The sequence below is a fragment of the Lissotriton vulgaris genome, chromosome 3_1 (genome assembly GCF_964263255.1).
Source record: "Lissotriton vulgaris chromosome 3_1, aLisVul1.2, whole genome shotgun sequence".
Classification (NCBI taxonomy): Eukaryota; Metazoa; Chordata; class Amphibia; order Caudata; family Salamandridae; genus Lissotriton; species Lissotriton vulgaris.
Window position 1 is genome coordinate 1,720,477,438 of NC_141689.1, and position 24,835 is coordinate 1,720,502,272.

General features: G+C 45.3%; 1 protein-coding gene across 1 annotated transcript in view; it reads left to right on the forward strand.

Annotated features, from left to right (window-relative positions):
• The window catches only part of SCLT1 (sodium channel and clathrin linker 1), a 511,633-nt gene that overhangs the window by 222,057 nt on the left and 264,741 nt on the right, over positions 1–24,835 (forward strand). Inside the window, exon 8 of the mRNA XM_086962162.1 lies at positions 16,405–16,475. Within this exon, the coding sequence (XP_086818288.1) occupies positions 16,405–16,475 (71 nt within the window). The remainder of the gene's footprint in view (positions 1–16,404; positions 16,476–24,835) is intronic.

Consider the following 24,835-nt stretch of genomic DNA (forward strand, 5'->3'; position numbering starts at 1 on the left):
AACAGAGTGTGTATTATTAGTGATGGGAAACATAGTATTATATTATGAACCATTGAGTTGAAAGAATTAACAGGTATATAAACAATATAGTCAAGATAAAAGACATTGAATTATCAACAATAATATTAACTATTTGATGTAAGACTGTGGTAACAACAATCATGAAGCCTATTAAGCAATATGAAGGATATTTATCATATATGTGAGAATAAATGAGATAATAGACCTGTTACTCAAGGTTAATACAATTATTATAATTATACAATAAGTATAATAAAAAACCAGATATAATATAAATGGATCAACGGTTGGAATACTCAGCTTTCCGATAACTGGATGTCTTCATTTTTGTCTTGTTATTGAACCATTGAGTTAAAAGGATTTGTATGTATATAAACAATACAGTACAGATAAAAAACATTGAATCCTCAGCAATGACATTAATTATTTCATTTAAGGCTATGGTAATAACAATCATAAAGTCTGTTAACAGATATGAAGGATAGCTATCATGTATGTAAGAATAAAGGAGATAATAAACCTGTTACTCAAAGTTAATACAATTAATATAATAAATAAATAGTTTAATACCAAAAATGAAAAAAAACAAATATAATATAAACAGGTTAACAGTTGCAATACTTAGCTATCCGATGACTGGGCGCCTTCGTTTTTCTCGATATTTTGAGTTCATTAAGTTCATTCATTTGCCTAGAAGGAGATATGTGTAAACTCATCCACGATTCTGACCAAGATTGTAAAGTTCAAATTCATCCACCTTCTGCGTCCGAAGTAGATTTTAAGGGAGAGCGGGACTTATCCCTATGTTGCTCCCTAGTAAAGGTAGATACAGTTTGGAGGGCTGAAGCTTTGTCCTCATGACTTCGAATAGTTCTTTCGAGATCTCTGCCTTGCTGTAGAGGACTGTTGACATTTCGACATGAGTTGCCCAATGTTTGTATAGAGGAACTGGATTGTATTAATTCTGGTATAAAATGCTGTATCTGAAAGAGACACGTTAGTGATAGATTCCTTACCTTAGAATATCCCCAGGCGTCAGACTGGATCCGGAAATTTTTGCGCAGCAATACCCCTGTGCGTCGGTAGGCGTCGTCCGCGGCTCCGCGTACGTCGTCGGCGTCGTTAGCGCCGGAATGACGTCGTCGGAGTACTTAGACGCCGCCCATGCGCGCTGACGTCAGTTCTTCTTTTTTCCACGCCAGCTATCGCAGATCCGGAGAAGCTCTACCCCTAGTCATTTTTTGACTGAACTTTTTGATCTTTTTGATAATTTCTTTCCTCGAGTTTTCGACTCTATCGGTGCCGGTAGGGATGCCCGGGTTAAAACCCTGTTCCAAGTGCGACCGACTGATGTCGGTTACGGACCCCCATCGCCGGTACCTGAAGTGTTTAGGCCTCGACCACGACGACCGCACCTGCTCCGACTGCCGGGCCCTGACGTCTAAAGCTAGGCGGGAGCGGTCCCGCAAGCGTCTCGAGCTCTGGCAGTCGGCCCCGCGCCGTTCCAGGTCCCGGTCCCACGGGAGGTCAAGGGACCGGTCGCGGGGTCGGAGTCATCGCAGCTCCGGGAGTGGACATCGGTCGTCAGGATCCAAGTCCTCAGGTAAGAGGCATGAGAGGTCGGAGAGAGTCCTCGTTCCTCCGACCCACCCCGACGCTCGCATGATGCGGCCGGGGGTTCGGGCGACACCGCGCACGCGGCTCCGAGTAAGTCGCAAGCGTCGCCGCCTGCCCCACACCTTCGGGTCCCTGGGCACGGCGTGATGCCGTGGGAGATTGAGCGGTACCTCATGGCCATGAGGTCCCTCCCTCCTCAGTCGGGTTCCGTGGCGCCTCCGGGCCCAACGGTCCTGGCCGGAGGCCCTAGCTGGTCGGGAGCTTCGGCTCCGAAGCCGTCGGGTGCTTCGGCCCCGACGCCGCCGGCGACTTCGGTCCCGGCGCCGCAGGACCTCACCAGATCCGGGTCGTCGCCGGTCGACCTCACGACCTCACCGGCGCCGGCCCCGGCCCCACGGGTGTCGCCCCCGGCGCCCACTGTGGACGCCGTCCCCAATGTTCCCTTCGGTCCGACTCTGGCGCCGGAACGGCGCCCCTGGGCGCCGCTTCCGACGGCCTTTGGAGATTTTTATTTCCATGAGGAGGCCTCGTCTGTTAATCCTGTTTTATAGGAGACGGGTGACGAGGGAGATTGGGAGGGGTCTGAGGACCCTCTGGCACTGGACTGCCAGTCTCAACAGGACTGGACATATGAGCTTGGGGAGGCCAGTGGTATTGACACTTCGCCAGACACTGGATTTGTCTCCGCTCCAACCGTGGCTTCGGAGGAGGGGTCTACTTATAGTGCAGTGTTGACGAGGGCGGCCAAAGCCTTAAACCTTGATCTCCCCGTCGCGGCCGTGAGGACTAACCTCCTCACTGAGGTCCTCAAACCGCAGTCAAGCTCCAGCGAGCCTCTGCTGCCGTTCAATGAGGCCTTGTGTGACGTTCTTGTGGGCACTTGGTCCAAGCCCGCCACAGGTCCGCCTGTGGATAGGAACGTGGCCAGACGCTACCGCCCGGCCCCGGGTGACCCTTGCTTTTTGTCCACCCATCCCACCCCCGAGAGCCTGGTTATCCAGGCCTCCACTTCCCAGACCGCATTCCCGTCGGCTCCGCCCGATCGGGAATCCAAGAGATATGAACAGTTCGGGAAGAAAGTGTTCTCGTCCCTAAGCTTAGGGCTGCGGTCTGTCAATACCGCCTGTCTCTTGGGTCGCTACACCCACACCTTGTGGGACGCGGTCGCGGACCTGCTGCCACAATGTCCGGAGGAGGTCCGGGCAAAACTCGCCCAAACCCTTGTGGAGGGCCGAGATGCAGCGCGATATTCCATCCGGTGTGGGCTGGATACCACGGACTCACTGGGCAGGGCGATGGCAACGACAGTGGCAGTTTGACGCCATGCCTGGTTGAGGTCCGCCAACTTTTCGGCCGATGTCCAGGCCACACTTCTGGACATGCCGTTCGATGGCCGTCGCCTCTTTGGCGACAAGGCAGACCATGCGCTTGAGCGTTTTAAGGACTCCAGGGCTACGGCCAAGTCCTTGGGCCTCTCGGCCACACGCCAGCAATCGGGTGCCTTTCGCTCCGTTCGTGGCGACGGAAGGGGCGCCCCCACACGTGCTGCCAGCCACGCACCGCAAAATGTCCAACAGCGCGGTGGTGGCCGTGGAAACCGCCTTGGCGGCGGTCGGGGACAACGGCGAGGCCAGTCCACACCTCCATCCGCAGCACCTGCCTCAAAACCTTCCGAGTTTTCAGGCCCATGTGACGCCAGTGGGAGGCAGGGTTCGCCATCACCTCTCCCACTGGCGCACTGTCAAGTCGGACAGGTGGGTGCTGCAGATCGTCCGAAGGGGCTACTCCCTCCCCTTCGAGGCGACCCCTCCAGCCATGCCACCGCAAATCCACCGCGTGTCGGGGAATCACTTGCAACTTCTGCAAGAGGAAGTCAAGGCCCTCTTGGCCAAGGGGGCCATCGAGCGCGTTCCTGGGCCAGAAGTAGGGTGTGGTTGTTACTCCCACTACTTTCTGGTACCCAAGAAGGGCTAAGGGGGCCTACGCCCTATCTTGGACCTACGGAATGTCAACGGCTTCCTCCGGAAGGAGAAGTTCAAGATGCTGACTTTGGCTCAGGTCTTAGCTGCCCTTGACCCTGGAGACTGGCTAGAAGCTTTGGACTTGCAGGACGCTTATTTTCACATCCCCATCCTGCCGGCCCACCGGCGTTACCTGCGGTTCACGGTAGGCCACGAGCACTTTCAGTTTACCGTGCTCCCCTTCGGCCTTACCAGCGCCCCACGGGTATTCACGGAGGTGATGGCGGTGGTCGCAGCTCATCTGCGCAGGTTAGGGGTGTCAGTCTTCCCCTACCTCGACGACTGGTTGTTGAAGGCGAGCTCGCCCCAGACAGTCGTCAGCCACCTTCAGACTACGGCCGACCTCCTGCACTTGCTGGGGTTCTCCATCAACGTGCAGAAGTCGCACCTGTGTCCCTCTCAGAAGCTCCTATTCATCGGAGCGGTTCTAGACTCGGCGCAGTTTCGGGTTTATCCACCCGAACAGCGGGTTTGGGATATTCAGGCTTTGATTCCGCTCTTTCAGCCTTTATCCCGAGTCTCGGTCAGGTTGACTCTGGGGCTGATGGCCTCCTGCATCCTTCTGGTGCATCACGCCTGGTGGCGGATGCGGGCTCTGCAGTGGGACCTGAAGTTTCAGTGGGCCCAGCATCAGGGCAACTTGTCCGATCATGTCTTGATCTCGGAGGGCACTGCAAGACAGCTGCAGTGGTGGCTCACGGACCGCGATTGGGTCAGTGGCAGATCCCTCTCCCTACCCCACCCGGAGCACGTGGTTGTGACGGACGCGTCCCTCCAGGGCTGGGGAGGCCACATGGGAGAGGCGGAGATCAGAGGCCTCTGGTCTCCGGCGGAGTCCCGGCTCCATGCCAAACTTTTGGAGCTGCGGGCGATCCGACTAGCACTGAAGGCATTCCTCCCCTCTGTCCGGGGGAGTGTAGTGCAGGTGTTCACAGACAACACCACCGCCATGTGGTACTGCAACAAACAGGGTGGGGTGGGGTCGTGGACCCTATGCCAGGAGGCTCTGCGCCTCTGGCAGTGGCTGGAACATCAGGGCGTGACCCTGGTGGTTCAACACCTGGCAGGTTCTCTGAATGCCAGGGCGGACGAACTCAGCCGTCGGTGCATGATGGATCACGAATGGCGTCTGAACTCGGACGTGGCGCAAGGCCTCTTTCAGCAATGGGGAGATCCTTGGTTAGATCTATTCGCCACAGAAGAGAACGCGCAATGTCATCAGTTCTGCGCGTTGGAATTTCCAAGGCGGCACTCGCTCGGAGAGGCTTTTCGGCGCGAGTGGAGTTGCGGTCTGTTGTACGCCTTTCCACCTATACCACTTCTGCCCAGAGTGCTGAAGAAGATCAAGCGCGACCGGGCACAAGTCATCCTTGTGGCTCCGGACTGGGCACGAAGATACTGGTATCCTGAGCTACTCAGCATGTCAGTCGATCCCCGATTCGTCTGCCTCTTCGGGAGGACCTTCTGTCGCAGCAGCAGGGGACGGTTCTGCACCCGAACCTGTCCAGTCTCCACCTTCAAGCTTGGAGATTGAGCGGCGACAGTTGAGGCCATTTGACTTGCCTCCCGAAGTCTGTGATATCATTCTGGCAGCCAGGCGTCCCTCCACAAAGTCGGTTTACGCCTGCAGGTGGAACAGATTTGTGGCATGGTGCACAGCAAAGGCTGTGGACCCACTCTCTGCACCCCTTTCTGAGGTTCTCCTCTTTCTTCTGTCTCTTGTCCAGCAGGGCTCTGCTCTGGGCACTCTCAAGGGGTACCTTTCTGCCCTTTCCGCCTTCTTACGGCTACCTGACCAGCCTTCCTTGTTCAAGTTCCCCATTGTAAATAGGTTTTTGAAGGGCATCACACACATGTTCCCTCCTGTTCCCTTCGTGATGCCCCAGTGGGACTTGAATCTTGTACTTACTTACCTAATGTGTGCTCCCTTTGAGCCGCTCCATAACTGTCCTCTCCGTCTTCTTACTTTGAAGACTGCTTTCCTGATGGCCATCACCTCTGCCAGGAGAGTGAGTGAGCTCCAGGCTCTTTCTTCTACACCTCCTTTCCTCTCTGTCCATCAGGACAAGGTTGTATTGCGGACAAGACCCTCTTTCCTGTCCAAGGTTGTCTCGGCCTTCCACATCGGGCAGTCCATTACCTTGCACACCTTCGTTCCGCCTCCGCATCCCTCGAAAGAGGAAGAGAGGCTCCACCGTCTGGACCCAAAACGTGTGCTCTCTTACTATCTGGATCGCACACGCCAGTTCCGGGTGGATGACCAACTCTTTGTTGGTTACGTGGGCGCTTAGAAGGGAAAGGCGGTGCACAAGAGGACCATCTCGCGGTGGATCATCTTGTGTATCCAGGCATGTTACTCCATGGCCAAAAAGGAGCCCCCTGCTGGATTGTGGGCTCATTCTACTCGGGCCACGGCGACTACAACTGCCTTGGGCCGAGGAGTGCCCTTGCAGGACATTTGCCAGGCAGCTACGTGGGCCTCGCTGCACACGTTTGCAAGACACTACTGCCTGGACAGCCAAGTCCGGAGGGATGGCTTCTTTGGCCGTTCTGTCCTCCAGGACTTTCTGGTGTGATTATTGGTTCGCAGACCCACCACCGGGGTTGGTATTGCTGGGCTATCTATTCTGAGGTAAGGAATCTATCACTAATGTGTCTCTTTCAGATGCACAAGTTACTACTTGTGTAACGATATATCTGTAAGAGACATTAGTTAGTGATAGATTCCTTACCGACCCACCCATCCTCCCCGTTCTGCGAACCGATATCTATGGTTAAGGTCATCCCCTTTCAGGGCTCTAGTTTCATGGCACCATTGTTGGTTCTATCATGGCTCTGCGTATCTGGCGCGGAAAAGCTGTGTATCAGAACTGACGTCAGCGCGCATGGGCGGCGTCTAAGTACTCCGACGACGTTATTCCGGCGCTAACGACGCCGACGACGGACGCAGAGCCACGGAATACGCATACCGACGCGCAGGGGTATTGCTACGCAAAAATTTCTGGATCCAGTCTGACGCCTGGGGATATTCTAAGGTAAGGAATCTATCACTAACTAATGTCTCTTACAGATATATCGTTACACAAGTAGTAACTTGTGCGTTTCCATATCTTGCTTTTTCCAACTGTCTATGAATAGACGGAGGTCCTCAGGATCATAGAAGTCTTTGGAGATTCCATCTTTGGTGATGAGGAAGCGAGCAGGATCAAAAAGACCATACTTGATGTCCATTTGGCGTAGTTGAGGTCTCAATGAGAGGAATGCCTTGCGTCGATCATTAGTCTTGCTAGAAAAGTCGGCTGTAATACGAATTTCATGTCCATCATTTGTAAATGGACCATAAGTATGTGCAGATCTCAATAGTTGTCTTGTTTGCTCATGCCTTAAAAAGCAAGCAATGAGAGGACGTGGATATGCTGTAAATTCCTTGTGTAGTGGACCAATTCGATGTGCACGCTGTATCTCCAGTGGAGGATCAAAAGCAATGTCCACTAAATTTGGAAGAATATTTTGGAGGAACGTTCTAGCGTTTGGGCCTTCTGTTTTTTCCGGAAAGCCTAAAACGTGAACATTATCTCTCCTACTTCGATCTTCCAAATCAATCAATGTACTGCGTAGAAATAGTAATTCTTGGTCTCTGCTTTGTATCGTTTCTAGATGTGTTTTCACAGCTGTAAACCTATGGTCAAGCCCGTCTGTTTTTGCATGAAACCCAGCAATATCTGTTTGTATTGATTTAGTTTCTGCTGCTAAAGAGGATATATTTGAATCCATTCCTTCAAGTAGTCGACTGACCGCAGAAAGTTGTTGTAATATACAGTCCATAGTTTCTCCTTGCATGGTTGGATTAGATTGAAGTGATCCTTCAGTTGCATGAGAGGCATTCTTTGTGCTTGTGTTTTGTGGTACATCAGCGAAAAGAGGTTGGTTGTTTACAAGGTTTATTTCCATTTTTGGCAGTAGACATTTTTTACTTTCGTTCTTGGCCCCAGAATGATGTACTGAGTCAATGAGTTAATACAGAAATACAAAGTGACGACAAAGTCATATGCAATATATCATTTTAAATTGACAGTCTCTCAATATCTCAGATACACTGTGAATATCGCCCTTTTAGTGTGCCTGTCAGATTCCAGATTAAGATTATGAAATTTGATAAATGCGACAAGTGTTCTGTGACAGATGACTTTGAAGAGGCTTGAGGACAATTCTAATAGCTCTTAGATTGAAGCAGCCATTCAAACGGTAATTGAGTGTATACATTGAAAAGGCCTCTTGAGCATTTCAATAAAGTGGCTAAAAACTATAATGTAGATAGTATATGGAAGCCGAAAAATTCAACCGTGACACAGCATCCGTTATTCAATCTTTTCAGCCATAACTGTGAGCTTTGTCGGTATGAGGAGGCTGCAGGTGCGTAAGCAATACCAATTTCTCCAACTGAAAACGAGGGATAAAATATTATCTTCAGCGACAAGAGCATTACACATATATCGACTACAAGAATCCTCTTTCCATCAAGTCGTAAAGCTTCAGGCGATATGAGAGCCATAATAGACACTCATGGGTTAATAGCTTCGTTCTACGCACTTCACATGAGGCTGTTCACTTTACGCATAAAGAGTTTCTCCTCACAAAACCTCAGACCAACGCTCGAAGCTGTTTGGGAAGATGATGAGTGTATTTTATAAAAGCAAGGATTGAATTTGAGTGAAGACTGTATTCAATTGGGTGAACAAGTCAGCCTCCCATCGAGCTGTAGGCTTGAAGTTATATTGTTGGTGCAATGGTCACTCAGGAGTTCACAGCTGGCATTCTTTCGTTTTGCCTAAGTCTGCGCACATTACGCATAAAGAATTCCTCTTCAGATAACCTTTTTTTGAAGATGAGGTTAAATATCAAATTGAAGAGCACAGAGAATGGGAGTATTCATAACCCATAGCCTGGAGACCAAACATATTACTAAATGTGTAGTCTTGTCGCAACCAACACAGTGCACCACTTCACAGCTCAGGGCTGTAGCCCTAAATGTCGCAGTTCACACTTGCTTTTCATTCACAGTTGCTTTCGCATTGCAAAAGAACTCCAAGACAGTCAGTGGGAAAGTTGAGTTTACCGGCATAGGCCCATAGTAGGCCTATTCCTGTCAGAGAGAAGCCAGGGACTCAATTAAGCTCGGCCGTAAGTGGAGGTCGGGAACGTATGCAAATTGAGAGTCGCAGCTGCAAGCGTACCTCCAGGCCTGACAGCTCCTCTCAGCATGCCATATACGTTGCTCCCAAAAGACATCTCCAGTAGCTTCAGAGTTTGCCACAATTGTTTCTTATGAGTCCTGCAATGTAGGAAGTGCGCATATAATGCCTCAATCCATCTGCAACGAGCCGCTGTCTCCGTCTGGAGCCCTCCCTACGGCAGAGCTCACAGACCAGGCGGCCATCTTCAAATGCGGCCAGACCACGCCTCCCTAGCCGGAGTATTCTATTCCATATTGAAGCAGGGTTTGGGCTGAAAATATTAGTTTTTGTACAAGATTTATGCCGAATTATTGTGTGAGCTGAGTGGAGTGATCTCCGCCGCTTGGCCACTTTCAATCAATCAATCAAGGAATTGTAACCGCACTACTCACCCGTGAGGGTCTCAAGGCGCTTGGGGGGGGGGGTGTCCGCAGTTCCGTTCAGTTGAAGAGCAAGGTCTTGAGGACCTTTCTGAGGGTGTTCGTTGAGGGTAAGCGTCTGATGTAGATCAGGAGCTCGTTCCATGTCTTTATGGCACCTAAATCAGGAATGTACTCATGATAGACATAGTAAACATATATGTGAGGACTTAAGATCTGGTGTCACTTCTTATGATGCCACTTCCTATGATGCCACGTGCTGTAATGTCACTTTCCCGGATGCCACTTGCATTCTGATTAACTAGGTTAGTCCCCTCACTTCTGTTTTTTAGAACTTATGCCCTGACCGTACCTGCCCATTTAAAGCACAGTTTACAGACAGATATTGAAATAGCCTGCAGTCAACCAAAAAGCAACAGAATGGCATAGTGAAGTACAGTTGGAACACTGGGCACAGAAGTTATACCCATAATATATTTACTGTTGGTGATCGCTCACTGATTGCAAATGCAGCACGATTTGTAACCAAAGAGAACACAGGATCATGACCGTTCCAACAAAATCATTTACCCTTTAAGCACTATATGAGGGCAATACCTGATTACAAAAAATAGAAATCATACATTTGAAATACAGTTGGTGAATTAGGTGTCAGATCAAGACTATCTAACACGGATAATATGCCCCTGGCTTAAGGTTAACATCTGGTATTTGTTGGAAAATGTTTAACTCTGGATTTAGTGATCTGAATAACTCCAGATCATATGTCCACAATTAGGTGGGCGTGATCGTGGTACAGATAGATAGCAGATGGCCTTCAGCCCTACAATCCGTGAATGCCCATTGACACATACTAGAACAGCTCAGACCCTTTTGGAGCAAGCTGCATTTGACTAGAGTACAAACTAACCAAGTGATGAACCTCTTCACTGTGAGGTGAGATCAAACGGTCAGGGGCAGTTCTCCCAGTACAACCCACCCTTGTATGCTGCTGATGGGCCTGGTTCTTAAGCCACTCTAAGTGGACGCTAGTGGGTACCAGGAAATGGCAAGTTATATCGGGGCTAGGTCCCTCAAAACTGAGCAAATGCAAAATACAGCTGATTTTCAGAGTAAAGGTGTACTTGCCAGGAGAACTACTAAGCTCTCTTGCACTTGTAGAAGGTAGCTTCTTTGGCATCCATCGGTTTCTGTTTTTTGTGCTTTGTCTCTTTAGGTTAATTCGGTTGGCTGGATGCTGCCACACATTCCAGGTCTGCAGTAGAAGGCTGGTCATTAGTGCTTCTGAAGGGCATGATGCTTATCCTTAGCCCTGAAGAAATTGAAAGTTTGCAGCTCCCACTTTAGAAGTCGTCATTGCAAGGTCAACAAAGATCTAAGTAATTGCCGATAATCTCTGAGCTAGATTAAAGCTCCAGCTTGTATTTCCATTCTTTAGCAGTGCCATTGCTATTTTTTAATTGTAATTTTTAACTTTTTATTACAAGCATATGCCACAAAGATGTTTAAAAATGGCACTGCATAAATGCTGCCCGTGCATGCATGCAATAAAACACCACAATAGGTTTCATTTTATATTTGCTACATGCATGTGACACCTATATGGATATTTGAAGGGAGCATGAGATCGGACAGCGAATTGCAGAGATCCCTCACACAATTCCAAAGATGATTTGTAGGAGCACAAAATGAGAAGGGTTAAAGATAGGAAACATTCCCCCCTTTCGTTTCCCTTCCTATTCCTGGCAGACTGGTCTCTCAGTGGTGTGGAATCTAATAAAATATGTCCTTGTCCATGGGCTTCTTAAACCTACTTGTCCTGTAACAAAATCCACTTGTTCCTTTTGGTGCCATGTAGCACGGCGGCAAATTATGGCAGTTCTTATAATAGCCTCTCTGATTATGCCAGGGCTCAGCTCATATTACAGTTGTGTTGAATACTAGCAATTCCCTTATATTGCCACCTTTCCGCAGATCTACATAATGGGGCAGGAGGTAGTGATAAGCAATAGTTCCATGGTTGGAAATCCCTTTTGAGTATATTCAAATCTACTAATTTGCATGTTTTAGAGGTTTTCACTAGCTCTTCTCTAATCTCTTCCCATACTGGGAAAGGTTGGAAATGAAGGTTGGAAATGTACTCCTGACAAGGGCGGAAGTAACAATTCTTCTTTCAGGGTTCGGAAAAAAGTGGTAGGAGCAAATCTACATATGCATATTTCCATGTGTTAAAATGCAGTTAAAAAATATTTTTTTAGAAGTATGATTTCCTGCCTACTTCAGTAAATTCTTGTGAATTCATGAAAGCTGTAGATCTGCACTAATGCAATGGCATATACCATGGGTGTAATTTAGCAATTGTGGCCCTAATTAGGTCTGGCATTAACCAAGGCCATTTGTTTTTATTAAAATTCTATCTCTCTCATCTGTCTATTAGCCGGCTTCACTGTGAGTAACATAACATTCTTTTTCACAAGGACCATATTGGCACACAAAGTAGTTTGTTCAGTGCCAGGAACTACTGCAGCAATGTGTGCTTGTTGAGACCCAAACATATTTTGCTTTTTGCCAATGTTTGTTATAATGGTGAGGGCACAGCAGCTCCCACAACAATAACGTTTTACAAAAATGATGTCAAAATAAGATATGCATTGACAAAACTAAAAGGATGGCCACCAATGTGAGAGCTATTGGGGTTGCCAATGCTTGTTTATTTTCGTGTTTACCATAATGTTATTGAAACTGGCTACACTCATTTTCTATTATGAATAGTTTTTGGAAATACTAACATACATCAGCACATTTTATTAACTGATGCTTCAAAGAAATAGCACCTAAAATGTCCCAGAAGTTTAGCAATTCTTTTTTCTAGTTGCATTTTTCATGGACATTTTATTTTGAAAGCAAAGATTCCTCAATCTTGCTTTCACACTCCTGAAAATATTTGCATCTAATCAGAAAGCATTGTGGGAGCATTTTATGTAGCCTCATATTGGTAAACTTGGCAAACGTGTGTACATATTTGTATACTGGAACCACTGTCAGTAGTGCAGTCAGAGCTTACAAATTTCCTTAGAGTGCTCCCCTAATAATGAAGTCTTTGCATTAATGAACCATGAATACAAGTTCAAATAGAATTAACATAGGGGCCCAAATATTATCTTAAATATAGACAATGCCTTTCCCTGATCCATAATGTGGTACAGTAAACTGGCAGCCAAAGGGGTTGGTGCTGCAGGTGGTTGGGCCTTCTTGTCCCAAGGGCAAAATAAACATGAACGCTTGTAATCCTTTACCCTAAACAATATGTCCTGGACTTCAGACTATAGGAATTCCACACCCCTGGGTGTCTGGAAGAGTTAACACATGTTAACAGGTAATTAATTGTGGTAGACTACCTTTCTTTTGCGGTTTTATTTTGGGTTCTTCTGTCCGGCAATATACAGCTCTGCCCCACCTTCCTTCCTGTTCATGCATTGCAGCAGATACCTTGGCTAGAGCAGTCTGCGTGCAATAAGCAAAATGGCAGAACTAGTTAGAATGGTTGTCAGAGCTGACAGTTGCAATACCCTCCAGTCAGATTGCCAAGACTTCTCTTTTGGATTTTATAGGCTACACACTAGTGACAACTGGAAACCTTTTGTGCTCCAGGGTTAGATTATGGATGTCCACTTCCTTTTCTTGGATCATGACCAGAAACCTCTAATCCTTCCTTTAGGCTGCCAAGAAAGACTGATTGGGATCTGTCTAGAGAGATTTGATGAATTGCTCGGGGGGGGGGGGGGGGGGGGCGTGGAGGTTTCCTTGGTTGATAGAGTTGTTTCTCATGAGAAGTGGGCAATGTAGGAGCTGAGTCAGAGAGGTGCCGAAGATATCCACTGTGCATTGGTTAAGGATCTGCCCCGCTTTACGAGGGTGATGCCAAGGAGTCACTGAGTTGCCACCACGGCATGACCAGAACATGTACCACGGTGGATGGAAAGTCACAAGGAACTCTAGCCTATCTGAGCCTCCCTGCTATATCTGAACACCCCATGCCATGCCATGCATTATTGAAGAAGTCATTATGTGGTCAGAGAAAGAGACCCGCTCAAGTGGTGAGAGCTGCGTTAATGGATAACCCGTTGCCAAGAGATGAGTACTCATCAATGGTGACCAACTACCGCTCGGGTAGTGGGTTTTGTATCTAGGACCGAAGTAGATTTAACACATGCAAGATTCACTAAATCATGAGGAGCACTGTGACCCCACAGATGCCTCTGCTGTCAGTATAAGGTTCATGCTCATTAAATGCCAGGAGCTCTGGTTTACAGCCCATGAAAAGCGTGTTACCACTAAACTGCCTAACCTATGTAGGCACTGCCTGCACCACAGACTTCTCGACAACTAAAAGGTCCTGTGCAGCACAAGGGAGCTTGAATAGGGGAGAGTGAGCCCATATCTCCACAAAAGGGGAATTACAGTGGCCCTCTAACCCCAAATGAACTACAGTGAGTCGGCAGCCCCTAAGACTAAGTGGGCGATTTTGCCATAAAGTCTCATATGAGAATTTTGCCATGGGAGTAGCCTAGGCTACCTCATGAGTAATTGTTGAATAGTAGTATTACTGCTCATCTTTTGATTTATTGCTTCTGAACCTTTAACGTACAATATTCTTTTGTGTTGTGTGTAATTTAAGTAAAGTACTTTCTCTTTTTGAAAGATTAAGCATAGGCTGAATTTCTGTTATTGACATGCATTAGTTGTTTGAAGCCCACCCTGACTCCCTGATTAAGTCTTGGACTGATCACCCTCGATACCCTGAGGGTAAAGGTCTGAAGGGTTGTACTCGAGTCAGTTTTGGGTCCGCCAGTAAAGGTGTGGCCTCAGAATAATACTGGTAAATAGTTTTGATTTACGCACTCTTAATCCAGTAACCCTTAATTGTCCTGGTACTCCCATAAATGTTCCCACATCATGGTCTTTTACATTTTCATTGTCCTACATTATACCCTGATTTTACTCAAGTTACTACTCTTTGAGAAGATTAGCAGCTGGGTCAGGCTTACTGAGATGTTAACTTATGCCCTGCTTTGTTCCAGCAGTGAATGTTCAATTCGGTGAATTAACCCTCCGGCTGTGGTTCCCAGATCTCTTTCACATACCAGAGAGCTCTTTCAAAAAGCTTACTTGCAGTCTTTATCTCATAACCAGACTACAGTATCAAGATTCTCCACCCAAGCCTACCATCTTTGAGTTTTACTGCTGAATTTATCCAGCATGACAACTTGAATGTGTCACACTATTACTTGGACATCCTGAATCAAACTAAACAGCCTTCAACATGAATATCATACTCATTCCAGTGGGAAAAGGGTATGGTATTGTTAAAGGCCACCAAACCTTCCACAGGCCAGCAAGAAGCAATTCTTCCATATCTTCTTCATTTGTTTGGTGTGCAGTTCATCAAAAGCAAGTTACTGAAATGTGATTGCGGCTTTTCGAAAACGAAATAGTCTGCATTCCCTTTTCACCTTTCCCTGACTCAAGATACTTCTTCCCATTCAGTTAGAATACACAGAGAGTTAAATACAGTCCTCCTTGAAAAGAGCCTTCCTTGTAAATATTACTTCAGAATGTAGGACTTGTGACTTCCATGACCTATGTTTCAATTAAGCATGTAAAGCCTTTCCAAAAACAGAGTGGATTCAAGTATATTTCTTTCCTTCTTGCCTAAGGAAGTGTTTGATTTTTGTTTTCATCAGAACACTTCCCTCCTGCCTTTTTCCACAATTATGAGGCATTTCTTAGACATTGAATGGGCTTTGTGTTTTTCTTTAAAAAAAAAACCTGAAGTTGACAAGAAATCTGAAAGTCTGTTGTGAATTATGGGTCCACAGTTGCAGGTCAACTTGTTCTTGGATATTCACTTGCAAACAGTCCATAGGTTGATGTCTAGTTTCCAGTTGCCATAAGGCTAACATGAATGTTGCTGGAAGACCTAAGGCCCTTATAAGAAGTTGGTACTCCAGCTTTATTGATAAATAGGTCTATCTGAAATCAGCAAAATAGCGATCTTTTTGCTTATTTACTTTATACTGCAGTCTAGGCTCATTCTTTTGCACTTATTCTCACAATTGTCATGTATGCATTTTAATTGCCTTATTGTTATATCTTGTGAAAAAGCTCTTGGATCGCGCTTGTTGGCTGAAATATTTAGTGTTTGACATCAATGAGGAGTACCATAATGAAGAACTTAGATCACAATTAATAAACATTCTCTCTGACTTCACTTCGTGCACTACAAAGTAGAAAACACATCATCCATATCTAGAATTCACCATTTCAAATGTGAAGGTTCAGTTTGTAATTAAATATTTTTTGCTATGCAAACTGAAAATAGCATGGGCACTTTGCCATTTGTTGCATCAGGATCTCTTACTTCCCAATGCATGCAAGTTCCCTTTTGAACGACTCAATTTTGCCACATTTCTTTAAGGAGTGACAGACATTAAAAAATGCTTCCTGATAGCCTCTAATATATTGTAAGCATTGGTGCATCGTTAATTGAGAAACAGGAGGTCACAGCTGTTCTTTTGGAGCCATCGTGGACATAGTTTTGATCCATAGAAATAGTTCATACTTTTGCCCAAGTGTTTTTGTAGGTCATTAAAAAATTCCAAAAACTGTCTTTGGTTTGTGGTGGCTAGTGATCAACTACATGGTAAATACACACATACATAAGTATGTTTAGGCAAAGTTATGACATAGTTCCACATTTTACTCAGTAGAGTACCGATGCTAAGCTCTCTTTTCTAAAACGTCCCCCGTGCTGGCTAAACAGCTCATACATCTTTAGTTCTAAAATAATTTGATTTATGATTTAGTGGTGACTCAAACTCTCTGCTTAAGTTGTCCACCATAATCTTTCACTGTTTTCTTCAAATTCCTAACCATTTCTTTTTAGGTTTTATTTTCTGCCAAGCATCAGACTTCTTTTCTTAGAATTATACCACATTGATGATTATTCTCATTCTTAACAAAAAGGAAGGCTATTCTGGGAGTATTACAGATGCAGACTAAAATTTAGGAATGTTATGTGCTCCTAATCTACTCATGTTGATAACAACTTCTTCAAATACGTTTTCTCAGACAAACCAACAATTTCTACAAACAGTAACAAACCAAAATACGGAAATGGAGCAACTTCGCAAACAACTAAGGTACGATTGAATATTCTTTCATACATCCAAATGTCTGCCAAATGTTTACTTTTTAGAATGTATTATAAATATATTTTATTGTATTCTGATGACTGTGACCTCTATTAAGTAATGACGTTTTCAGTGTCTTAGATAATCGGAACTAAAGAGACTAAATGATTATAAATAGTTATTAGCAGTAGATTTTAATGCTGTGCACAGTATTTCAATACCACAATCGTATTGTCTCAACTGCTCCAATTTCTTCACATTATGTAGAAAAAAAGACATTTGTCCATTGCCAATAAGGCAGTCTCACTTTTTGCTGGCGACCACTACATGCCACTAGCCTTTGACAGACTTAAAATAATCAATTGAAATGTAGTTCACCTTACTCTTAAAGCCCATTCATTACATGTTCATGTTTTGTCAAACATCTAGTTATGATTCAACACTACTTTTACAACTATTGCTACTTCATTAAAGCAAAAAAAAAAATTCAGAGATGCCTGTTCAGGTTAAAAAATAGATGGGTATTCTGGTATGGTGGGGTCTATGAGCAGATTTGATCTACATCCATTGTCTCTGCTCTAAATCCAGCAGGATGTCAGTGGAGGCTAGGACATTCATAACTACTTTCGCTCATATATAATTACAGATCTAGTGACTATATTGCTCATCACTGTACTACAGGGCTGCAGCTTTGGCCATTTCCATTATCCAAGCTATGTACGTACTGGACCAACCACTTTAGCTCGCTGCATTTTTTAAAATATGGTGTAGATGTCCAAGACCAATAACAATTTATGACCTCTTCAAGACAGCTTGCGCCATGGAAAAACTCATATCGCCACTAAATACCCCACTTAACATACAACACACACCTTACAGCACACAATATCCAATATACATATACCATTTTTTAAAGAAAGGGCTTTAGTTCCGCTTTATCAGCAGTTGGCCTGTTTCCTTTAGCTGCTCTGGTATTGGCTGACAAAGTTGTTCATCAGTTTTGGAATAATTTCAGGCCTTTTATTGGATGTATACTTTTTTGGGAATTGTAACTTAAGAAGTGATGTGGTAAAGTAGTTAGTCAATTCAACTTTATTCGGCTAGGAATAACCATAAAAGCACTCAGTTACAAAACTGTTAAAAAAAGAGAAAATACAATTAATATCATATTATACTGAAATACTGACATATACAGTATTTCATCACTGAGGCAATCTCGTTTAAAAAAAGAAACGAAAGTCTTCATACAAACAGTTGCAAGGAACATACTATGAATCCACCTCAGTATCTGTCCTCGTGGGCAGCAAACATTTTATATAATTGATTACTGTGTTTTAAACTTGTGGCTACCCAATTGTTGAAAAATAAAAACACATGATTATAATGCCTAATATCGGTACCACGTAGCAGCGGGGATAAAAAACGCTTCAGATGGGAATTGTAAAGTGTACGGAATAGCACATAGTGGGTACGACTTTGCATGAAAGAATCATCGCGAGGGCACGGTGCAAGATTTGGAAACCACAGGCCCTGAACCGGGAAAGGCAACAGCTGTAAGGATCAATAGAACCACTGGTACCGGTCTTACATTTAATGGCAGGGGACACACACTAAGTTGTGAGGCTTTTCTCACTTCAAATCATGTCTTCTGCAGCTACGGCTCCTCCGCTAAGGCGGAGTAGCGTCGGCCTACTGCTTTTCAGCAGTGGAAAATGGAAAAAAAATTACAAAGGTTATTATAATTTAATTTTTTCTTGCTCACTTCCTACAGCTGAGGGGGGCAGGGCAGGGCCGTCCCTTCTGACGCGACACAGCTGCAGGAAGAAAGAGTTGTGGCACTGTTTAAGTGTGCATGACAGTTTGGCCGGCCTCTCCACCAGAGCTGTGCTGTGCAGCTGGGTGGAGAGCAAGCACAGGGTCCTAGTCCCTTAGTGACCCCCCCAACTAGGACGTTCACACCAATCACTGCGCTGCTCTCATGCTGGGTATTACCAGCATGAGACCAGCGTCTGGATGAGAATAGGGATCATCTGGCATGCCATGAATCGGGGAGCAGGGGGTAGAAGAGCACTGACGCTGCAAATGGCAAATAAACATTGTTTAAATTATTTTCCCTGCTCTGCCACACCACTTTAATGCCCAGCAGCCACCACTGGCCTTCTGACATGCATTATAAAAGCGTCCTTTCACCATGGTTATTGATTGTGCAAAATTACTATCTGGATGTGTATACAAGTCTTGAAATCCCTATTCACTAAAGAGGTTCTCTTAATGTACACCAGACTTGCAATATTTAAGACGTGGTCCAAGGCTAGGCAATTGGAGATTATTAGTCTGGTGAGTTTGGCTTTGGAGATACTCCATATCCGCAGCCATAGAAGCTTGATGACATCTTCCACAAATCCTAAGCCAATTTTAGCATGTCATTGCATCTGTTCTACATTGCCATTTCCCCAAACTCTGACACCAAATGTTCCGATTGCAACACATTTGCTCCTGTAAATATGCAAAATCTCCTTCACTGGCTTATGGCCAAATCTCACTAGGAATTGAAAATTGAAGGGCCCTAACATTAAATAGGAGCTTACATTTGTTTGTTCAAATAAGTAAAATGTTGGACTTTGGCCACTTCTGCTCCTGCCAGGCTGAATTTCTTGGATTTGGCTTTCTCACAAGAAGACGCGAAAGACTTACAGGATGCTATTACCCTGGAGGAGCTCATACTTGCCTTGTGGGAGTTGGATACGACAAAGGCCTTTGGGGGCAGTGTCTTCGCAGCCTAGTCCCTACAGGCTTGCTCCACTTCCCTGATGGAGACCCTACTAGAGGTATAAGGCTCAGAGGGTTGGGACCCTGACTCCTACTATGTGCGAAGGTATCATTTGCCTCATGCTGAAGCCGGGAGGAGCTCTGGAGGATCCCTCCTCATCCTTTCCACTGACTATGATCGATTCTAATGTTAAGGTTCTTTGTAATTGTTAGCCAAATTTTTGCAGGGGGTTGTGGGTCGACTGTTCCATGAGAACAATGTGGGTTCATGCCAGCTTGTAGCATGGTGCTTAATCTCTGGCGGGTAACACATGTACTATACAAAACCACTGAAGGGACCAAGATATGGCGCTGGTATTGATCGACTTTAAGTAGGCTTTCAACACTGTCAATTGGAGCTATCTCATGAGCGTGCTCCGGAGAGTTCCTGGGTTGGATTCAGCTATTGTACAAGGACCCCACGTTGTGGATCAGGCTGGGTGGCGAGGTGTCTGGGGCATGGGCAGTTGAGAGGGGCACTTAACAGGGTTGTCCCCTCTCAGCGCTCCTGCTCGCATTGGCTGTCGAGCTGATGGCGATATTGTTGCGCCTTGTGGCATGAGTGTGGATGAACAGAATCACATTGTCTCCTTATATGCAGATGATGCATTGATCTACCTACACTCACCCAATGAGTCGGTCCCACACCTGATTAGCCATGATGGTTTTTGAGCGTGTCTCTGGCCTGCGAGTTAATATCAGAAAGACTTCACTTTTCCCTCTGGGGAGGTTGGCCACCATACCACACGAACAACTACCCGAGCAGAATAGACCCTACTGGGGCTGAATAATGTGCTACCAGCGGGAAGGAAAACACCACCTTTTTGTATTTGGCTTGGTAATTTACCAAGGTTGTAAACTATTGGAAGGAGGTGATCCCTAGGTTGGGTGATGTCCCAAACATTGAGATTCATTGCATGCCAGCGGTGTGCTTACTGGGGATGGTAAAGCTACCCCGCAAAAGTAAAATGCCCTACAAATTTTTGCAACTAGCCTTGCTCCTAGTTAAACTCAGAATCGCTATAGGCTGGATGGGGTCCTGGGTGCCAAGTACAGATCTTTAGGTCAAGGATGTGCTGGATTGGGTGGACTATGGAAAAACCTCATATACGTATCTCTCACACTAATGAGAGAGCTCCAGAAGCAAAAGAGACCTGTAGTCAGCTGTGGATGAGTTCAATACATATGGTAGCTCGGATTCTGACCAGGGTCAATAGATTGGTTATTTTTGTATATTGGGTACATTGATGCCCTCTGATGAGGTCACTTAGTGTGAACGTTTTCAATGCATAAAATGAGGCTCGATGTACTGCTTATAAGGTACAGGGAGGCTTGTTGGGAAACACTCTTACTGCGCAGTTCATATGCATTGAATGTCATGTATACTGGTTTGTGAACAACAAAAAATGAAAGAATAAACGTTTTAAAAAAGTTCTTATTCTGTAATATTTGTTTGGACTAACTTACACAATGTATTTAAACATTATTGTTAATATTTACTAAAAGTCTACTTCAATTGTACAGTTGTTGTTTTTTTTTATTCATACGTATGAAAATTTAACTTTTCAAAGGTTTAGACTTGGCCTACTGGAAACACCAGCAGCTAATTTGCATTAGCCCGGTAGCATCTTGCTCCTTTGTCAGTCTTTTCTCCTTGATGAGGTATGAAAACTGCTCCCAGTGCAGAAACAATGGCATGTGCCTTTTGCTAGAAAGTCCAGTGTGTGAGAAATATGACACATTCTCTCTCAGGAAAGGTAGTTGTGGAGGGTGTACGAACTTGAGTAACTCGAAAGGGACCAGGGTGAAATCTACCCATTGACAGTTAACTGTAAATTAAGGCCTGGGAAGAAGCGGTCCTTTCATCACAGGGCCAACCATAGGCAGCCTGTCTCCATTCCAGTGGGAGGGAGAGCTGATCCCAGAACCAGTTTGGTATTGCTGAGTAGGAGGGAGCTCCTCATTTCCCTAGAAACACCCAGGCTCGGTCACTAGCCTCCTCCATGGGCATTAGAGTCCCTGCGAATGGTGCACTGTGTGATAGTTTGTAGTAATGTAGACAGGATATGCTGTACAATGGGGAAGGTTTGCCCTTGGAAACCTTTTGCCTATTGATTAAGGAGTGTCCAGGAATCCCCCCAATCCACTGGCCAATCAATGGAATAATACCTCAACCCTAGCTCCTCAGAACACATCTGGAACTACTGTCTGTAACCTGTGTGGAGACCCGAAGTGTTGCATCTGATCCCACTTGTGCCCAGGCAAGACTCCAAGGTTCAATTGACTGACCTCCTATGTAGCTTCAGAGACATTAGAAGCTGCAAGAGGCATTTTATTGTAGTGACCAGTTGATCGTTGGCAAGTGGATTTGGACTGGGCTGTGCATATGGATGCATATAGCCTCTGCTGGAGTGGGTCTTGGACCATAAGTGTTTTTCCTGAGTTTTTTTAAGCCTTAGAGATGACAAGGAACAGCCACTCCAAAAAGTTGTGACACATAAACTTTCGACCTCAGGGGTCTGTGACTAACCACCGAAGGCTCTCCTCCCAAGGTGCTACCTTGGCTGGCAAGGAAATCAGGTTGGTCCTGTCGGAGTATTTTCCCACCCAATAGAAGGTTTCAGAAAACCCTTAACATATTCAACTTCATTGCGACCTGCAAGTCTTTTTCTGGAGGTTTTGGAGTTCCAAAGGAGAGGCTAAGTTCCAATATACAAATCTATAAGGTTTCTGCTCTGAACTTTTCCTGCCAAAACCAAGAGCTTAATCTCAGTCTCGTCCAACGACTACCATACTTCAAGAGGACTTTGCCGGTAAACAGTTTTCAACCATGTCCTGCTGGAGAATTTTGATTTACATAAAAAAGACTAAGGGCCTGAGCTAGAGTAGGGTGGACAGGTTGCTCCATCACAAAATGTTAGTTACAGTCCGCATTAAAACGAGTGCTTTGTATCCTTTGGATCTTGTAATAAGTCGGACGGGATATCCATCATTTTGGTAACGAAGCACCCGTCCTCCAAATTGTATATTGGGCCCTAAGGTTGTAGGTAAAAACTTTAATCAGGATGACCCACTTGGTGTATGTGACCTTCACTCCATCGTATCAGCCTGAAATCACGCTTAAGTCCTAGTCAACCAGGAACAGACTTCTGATTGGCACTTTACTTTTTCTTGGCACTTTATCTCTTTGTCCTCAGGTTGGATTTAAATCATGTTGGTGTCATTTTTCTTATAAAATGTTTCTTGATTTTAAAAAAATTGATTATGGTATTTTTATTATGTTGTATGTTCCCCTTTTTTTGGTGCTGTTGCATAATGTATACACTTTCCCTAAGTTAATCTTGACTGCTCTGTGCAATAGTTATCGGGGGTTAAGCCCAGAATTAAATTATTGAAATTGTGTGTTTTACCTGATAATTTTTTTGGATATATTACTTGAGGTGGACTCACGGTCATCCATATTTTTTATACCAATGTCTCCTGTTTTTAAATTGTTAAATGCTAGGGAGTTTGACAGGACATATCCAGTATTTATTTCCAGTTATAGGAATAAGTCTGTGGTGTTTGAAATGAGATTACATGTATAAATTGCCACATTACAAGAACGTAAAAAAGTCTGCATTATTAACCGTAGTCATTTTCCTTTATACTTTGCCAAAATTGCAAATCCTATTAAACTCAAATTCGACAGAAGCAACTTTTTACATTTGTCTCTATGTATATTGCATTGGAACCCATTGCATACAACTTTCACTAGAGAGAGTGAACTCTGCCATCTGACTTTGCCAGTGGACCCAGCCCTTTCTTAGCCAGGGCAGCTGCGTATTCCGTATGACTGCGCACAGCAGACTCTGTCCACTGGGACTTGTCTTGTGCAAGGGCCTAAGCACAACCCCTATTTCACTCACACCAATTGCTTTCTGCCTTGTTCAGCTGTTTTGTGTGGGACTTAGGCTGGATGTAAGCATTGACAACTGCTGAGTAAACCTTTTGCCCATACTTTCAGCCATGTACAGCAGGTTCCATGCTATGAACACACTCCTTGCCTCTGGCTACTGCAATGAGCAAGGAGATTGAAGGAATGCTTGACTCAATCTCAGCCACTGGCAATTACTCAGACCATCCAGATAATCATTTTCCACCCACCCTGCCATTTAAGACAGGGACTCTCCTTTAGCAAACAGGTCTTGATGCTGCTCCAGTAGGAAAAGTCCAACCAAACTGCCACTCCTGGTCCACTCCAGATGGGAACACAAGCCATCCCTGACCAGTTTCAACCTACTTAGGTTTCATCAATGAGGTATGGCTTGAGTCCTGTGGCACAGTGAATGCGGGAGCAGGGTTGGTACTGATTTGCTTAAGGTGGCCTCCAGTCTAGAGTGGCACAGGGGCCAACAAATAATGAACTGTAATGCCGCAGAGCGATTGCCAGTCGCTGATATTAATTCAAGCATGTCATTCATCACCTTGTTGTTGTTGCAGCTGCCTCTATTTAGGTACTTTGCTAGCCCTAGCCTCACTCAAACCAAATACCTATGGCTTTTGCCTGAATAAGCTGGCTTGTTTGGGTAAATAGAGGGCACAGTCACTGGCCTCCAGCCATTGCATACACCCAGCAATCAAAGCAGCAGTGCATGGCCTTCAGTCATGCAACCTCTAGCCCCAGGATTCTTTGTTTATCCAGCCTTCAACACCTTGTAGCAGCTTTTAGCTCTACGCAGTGGAATCGAGAGCCACAGCGTGACCTCTTATGAGGGTGTACATCCGCCCCTTTCTCACCCAACCTAGCTGTACAGGTTTTTCAGGTATTTGTACTGCACCAGCTCTTGTCCAAACCAAACCAGCTTTACACCGCTTTTATCTAAAGCCTGTTTGTTTGGGCATAGGGTTTGGATGCAGGCCCTGAATTCAGCCTCCACCTTGCCATTATCAGACAAATCAGCTGCACATGTCCTTCGACCTTGCACATCTGGTTTGATAGGTTGTGTGGATTCTTTTGAACAAACCACACAAATTGTAGTTTTGATGAACATCTCCATTTTCATATAAATAATAAAAAAATGTTAAGCTAAAAAATGCTGCTATTGTTCTGAAGATTCCCTTCAGCATCCTTACAAACAAACCAACCTCATCATTCCGAGAGGTTTTCAATTTTGTCAAATTTGGATGTCTCTTTATTCCACCCTGAGCCTCCACCTACAGTCTATCTATAATTCCCACCTTGAATCCAGAGAAAACAATGAATAAATATCAGTCGTACCTTGCAAAAAAAGTGTCTGAAAGTTCAAACGTTTTGTTAATGGAAACAAAGGCTGGAATGACTCAGCACCAACTATAGCCCACTTGCAGACACTGATACGGCTGACACTGATGAGACGAGTGTGAGTGTGGATGATGACTCCACTCCAAGGAGGGGTGGGGGGACTAATTCTAGCAGTATTGAGGTGATCTGTCCGCAAGCTTGGTGTGCTGGAACGCACCATTGTGTACCAGAGATAGGACATCAGAGTGTTCGGTGGTTGAATGACTGTCCTTTCCAATACGATCTGCCATGTAATATG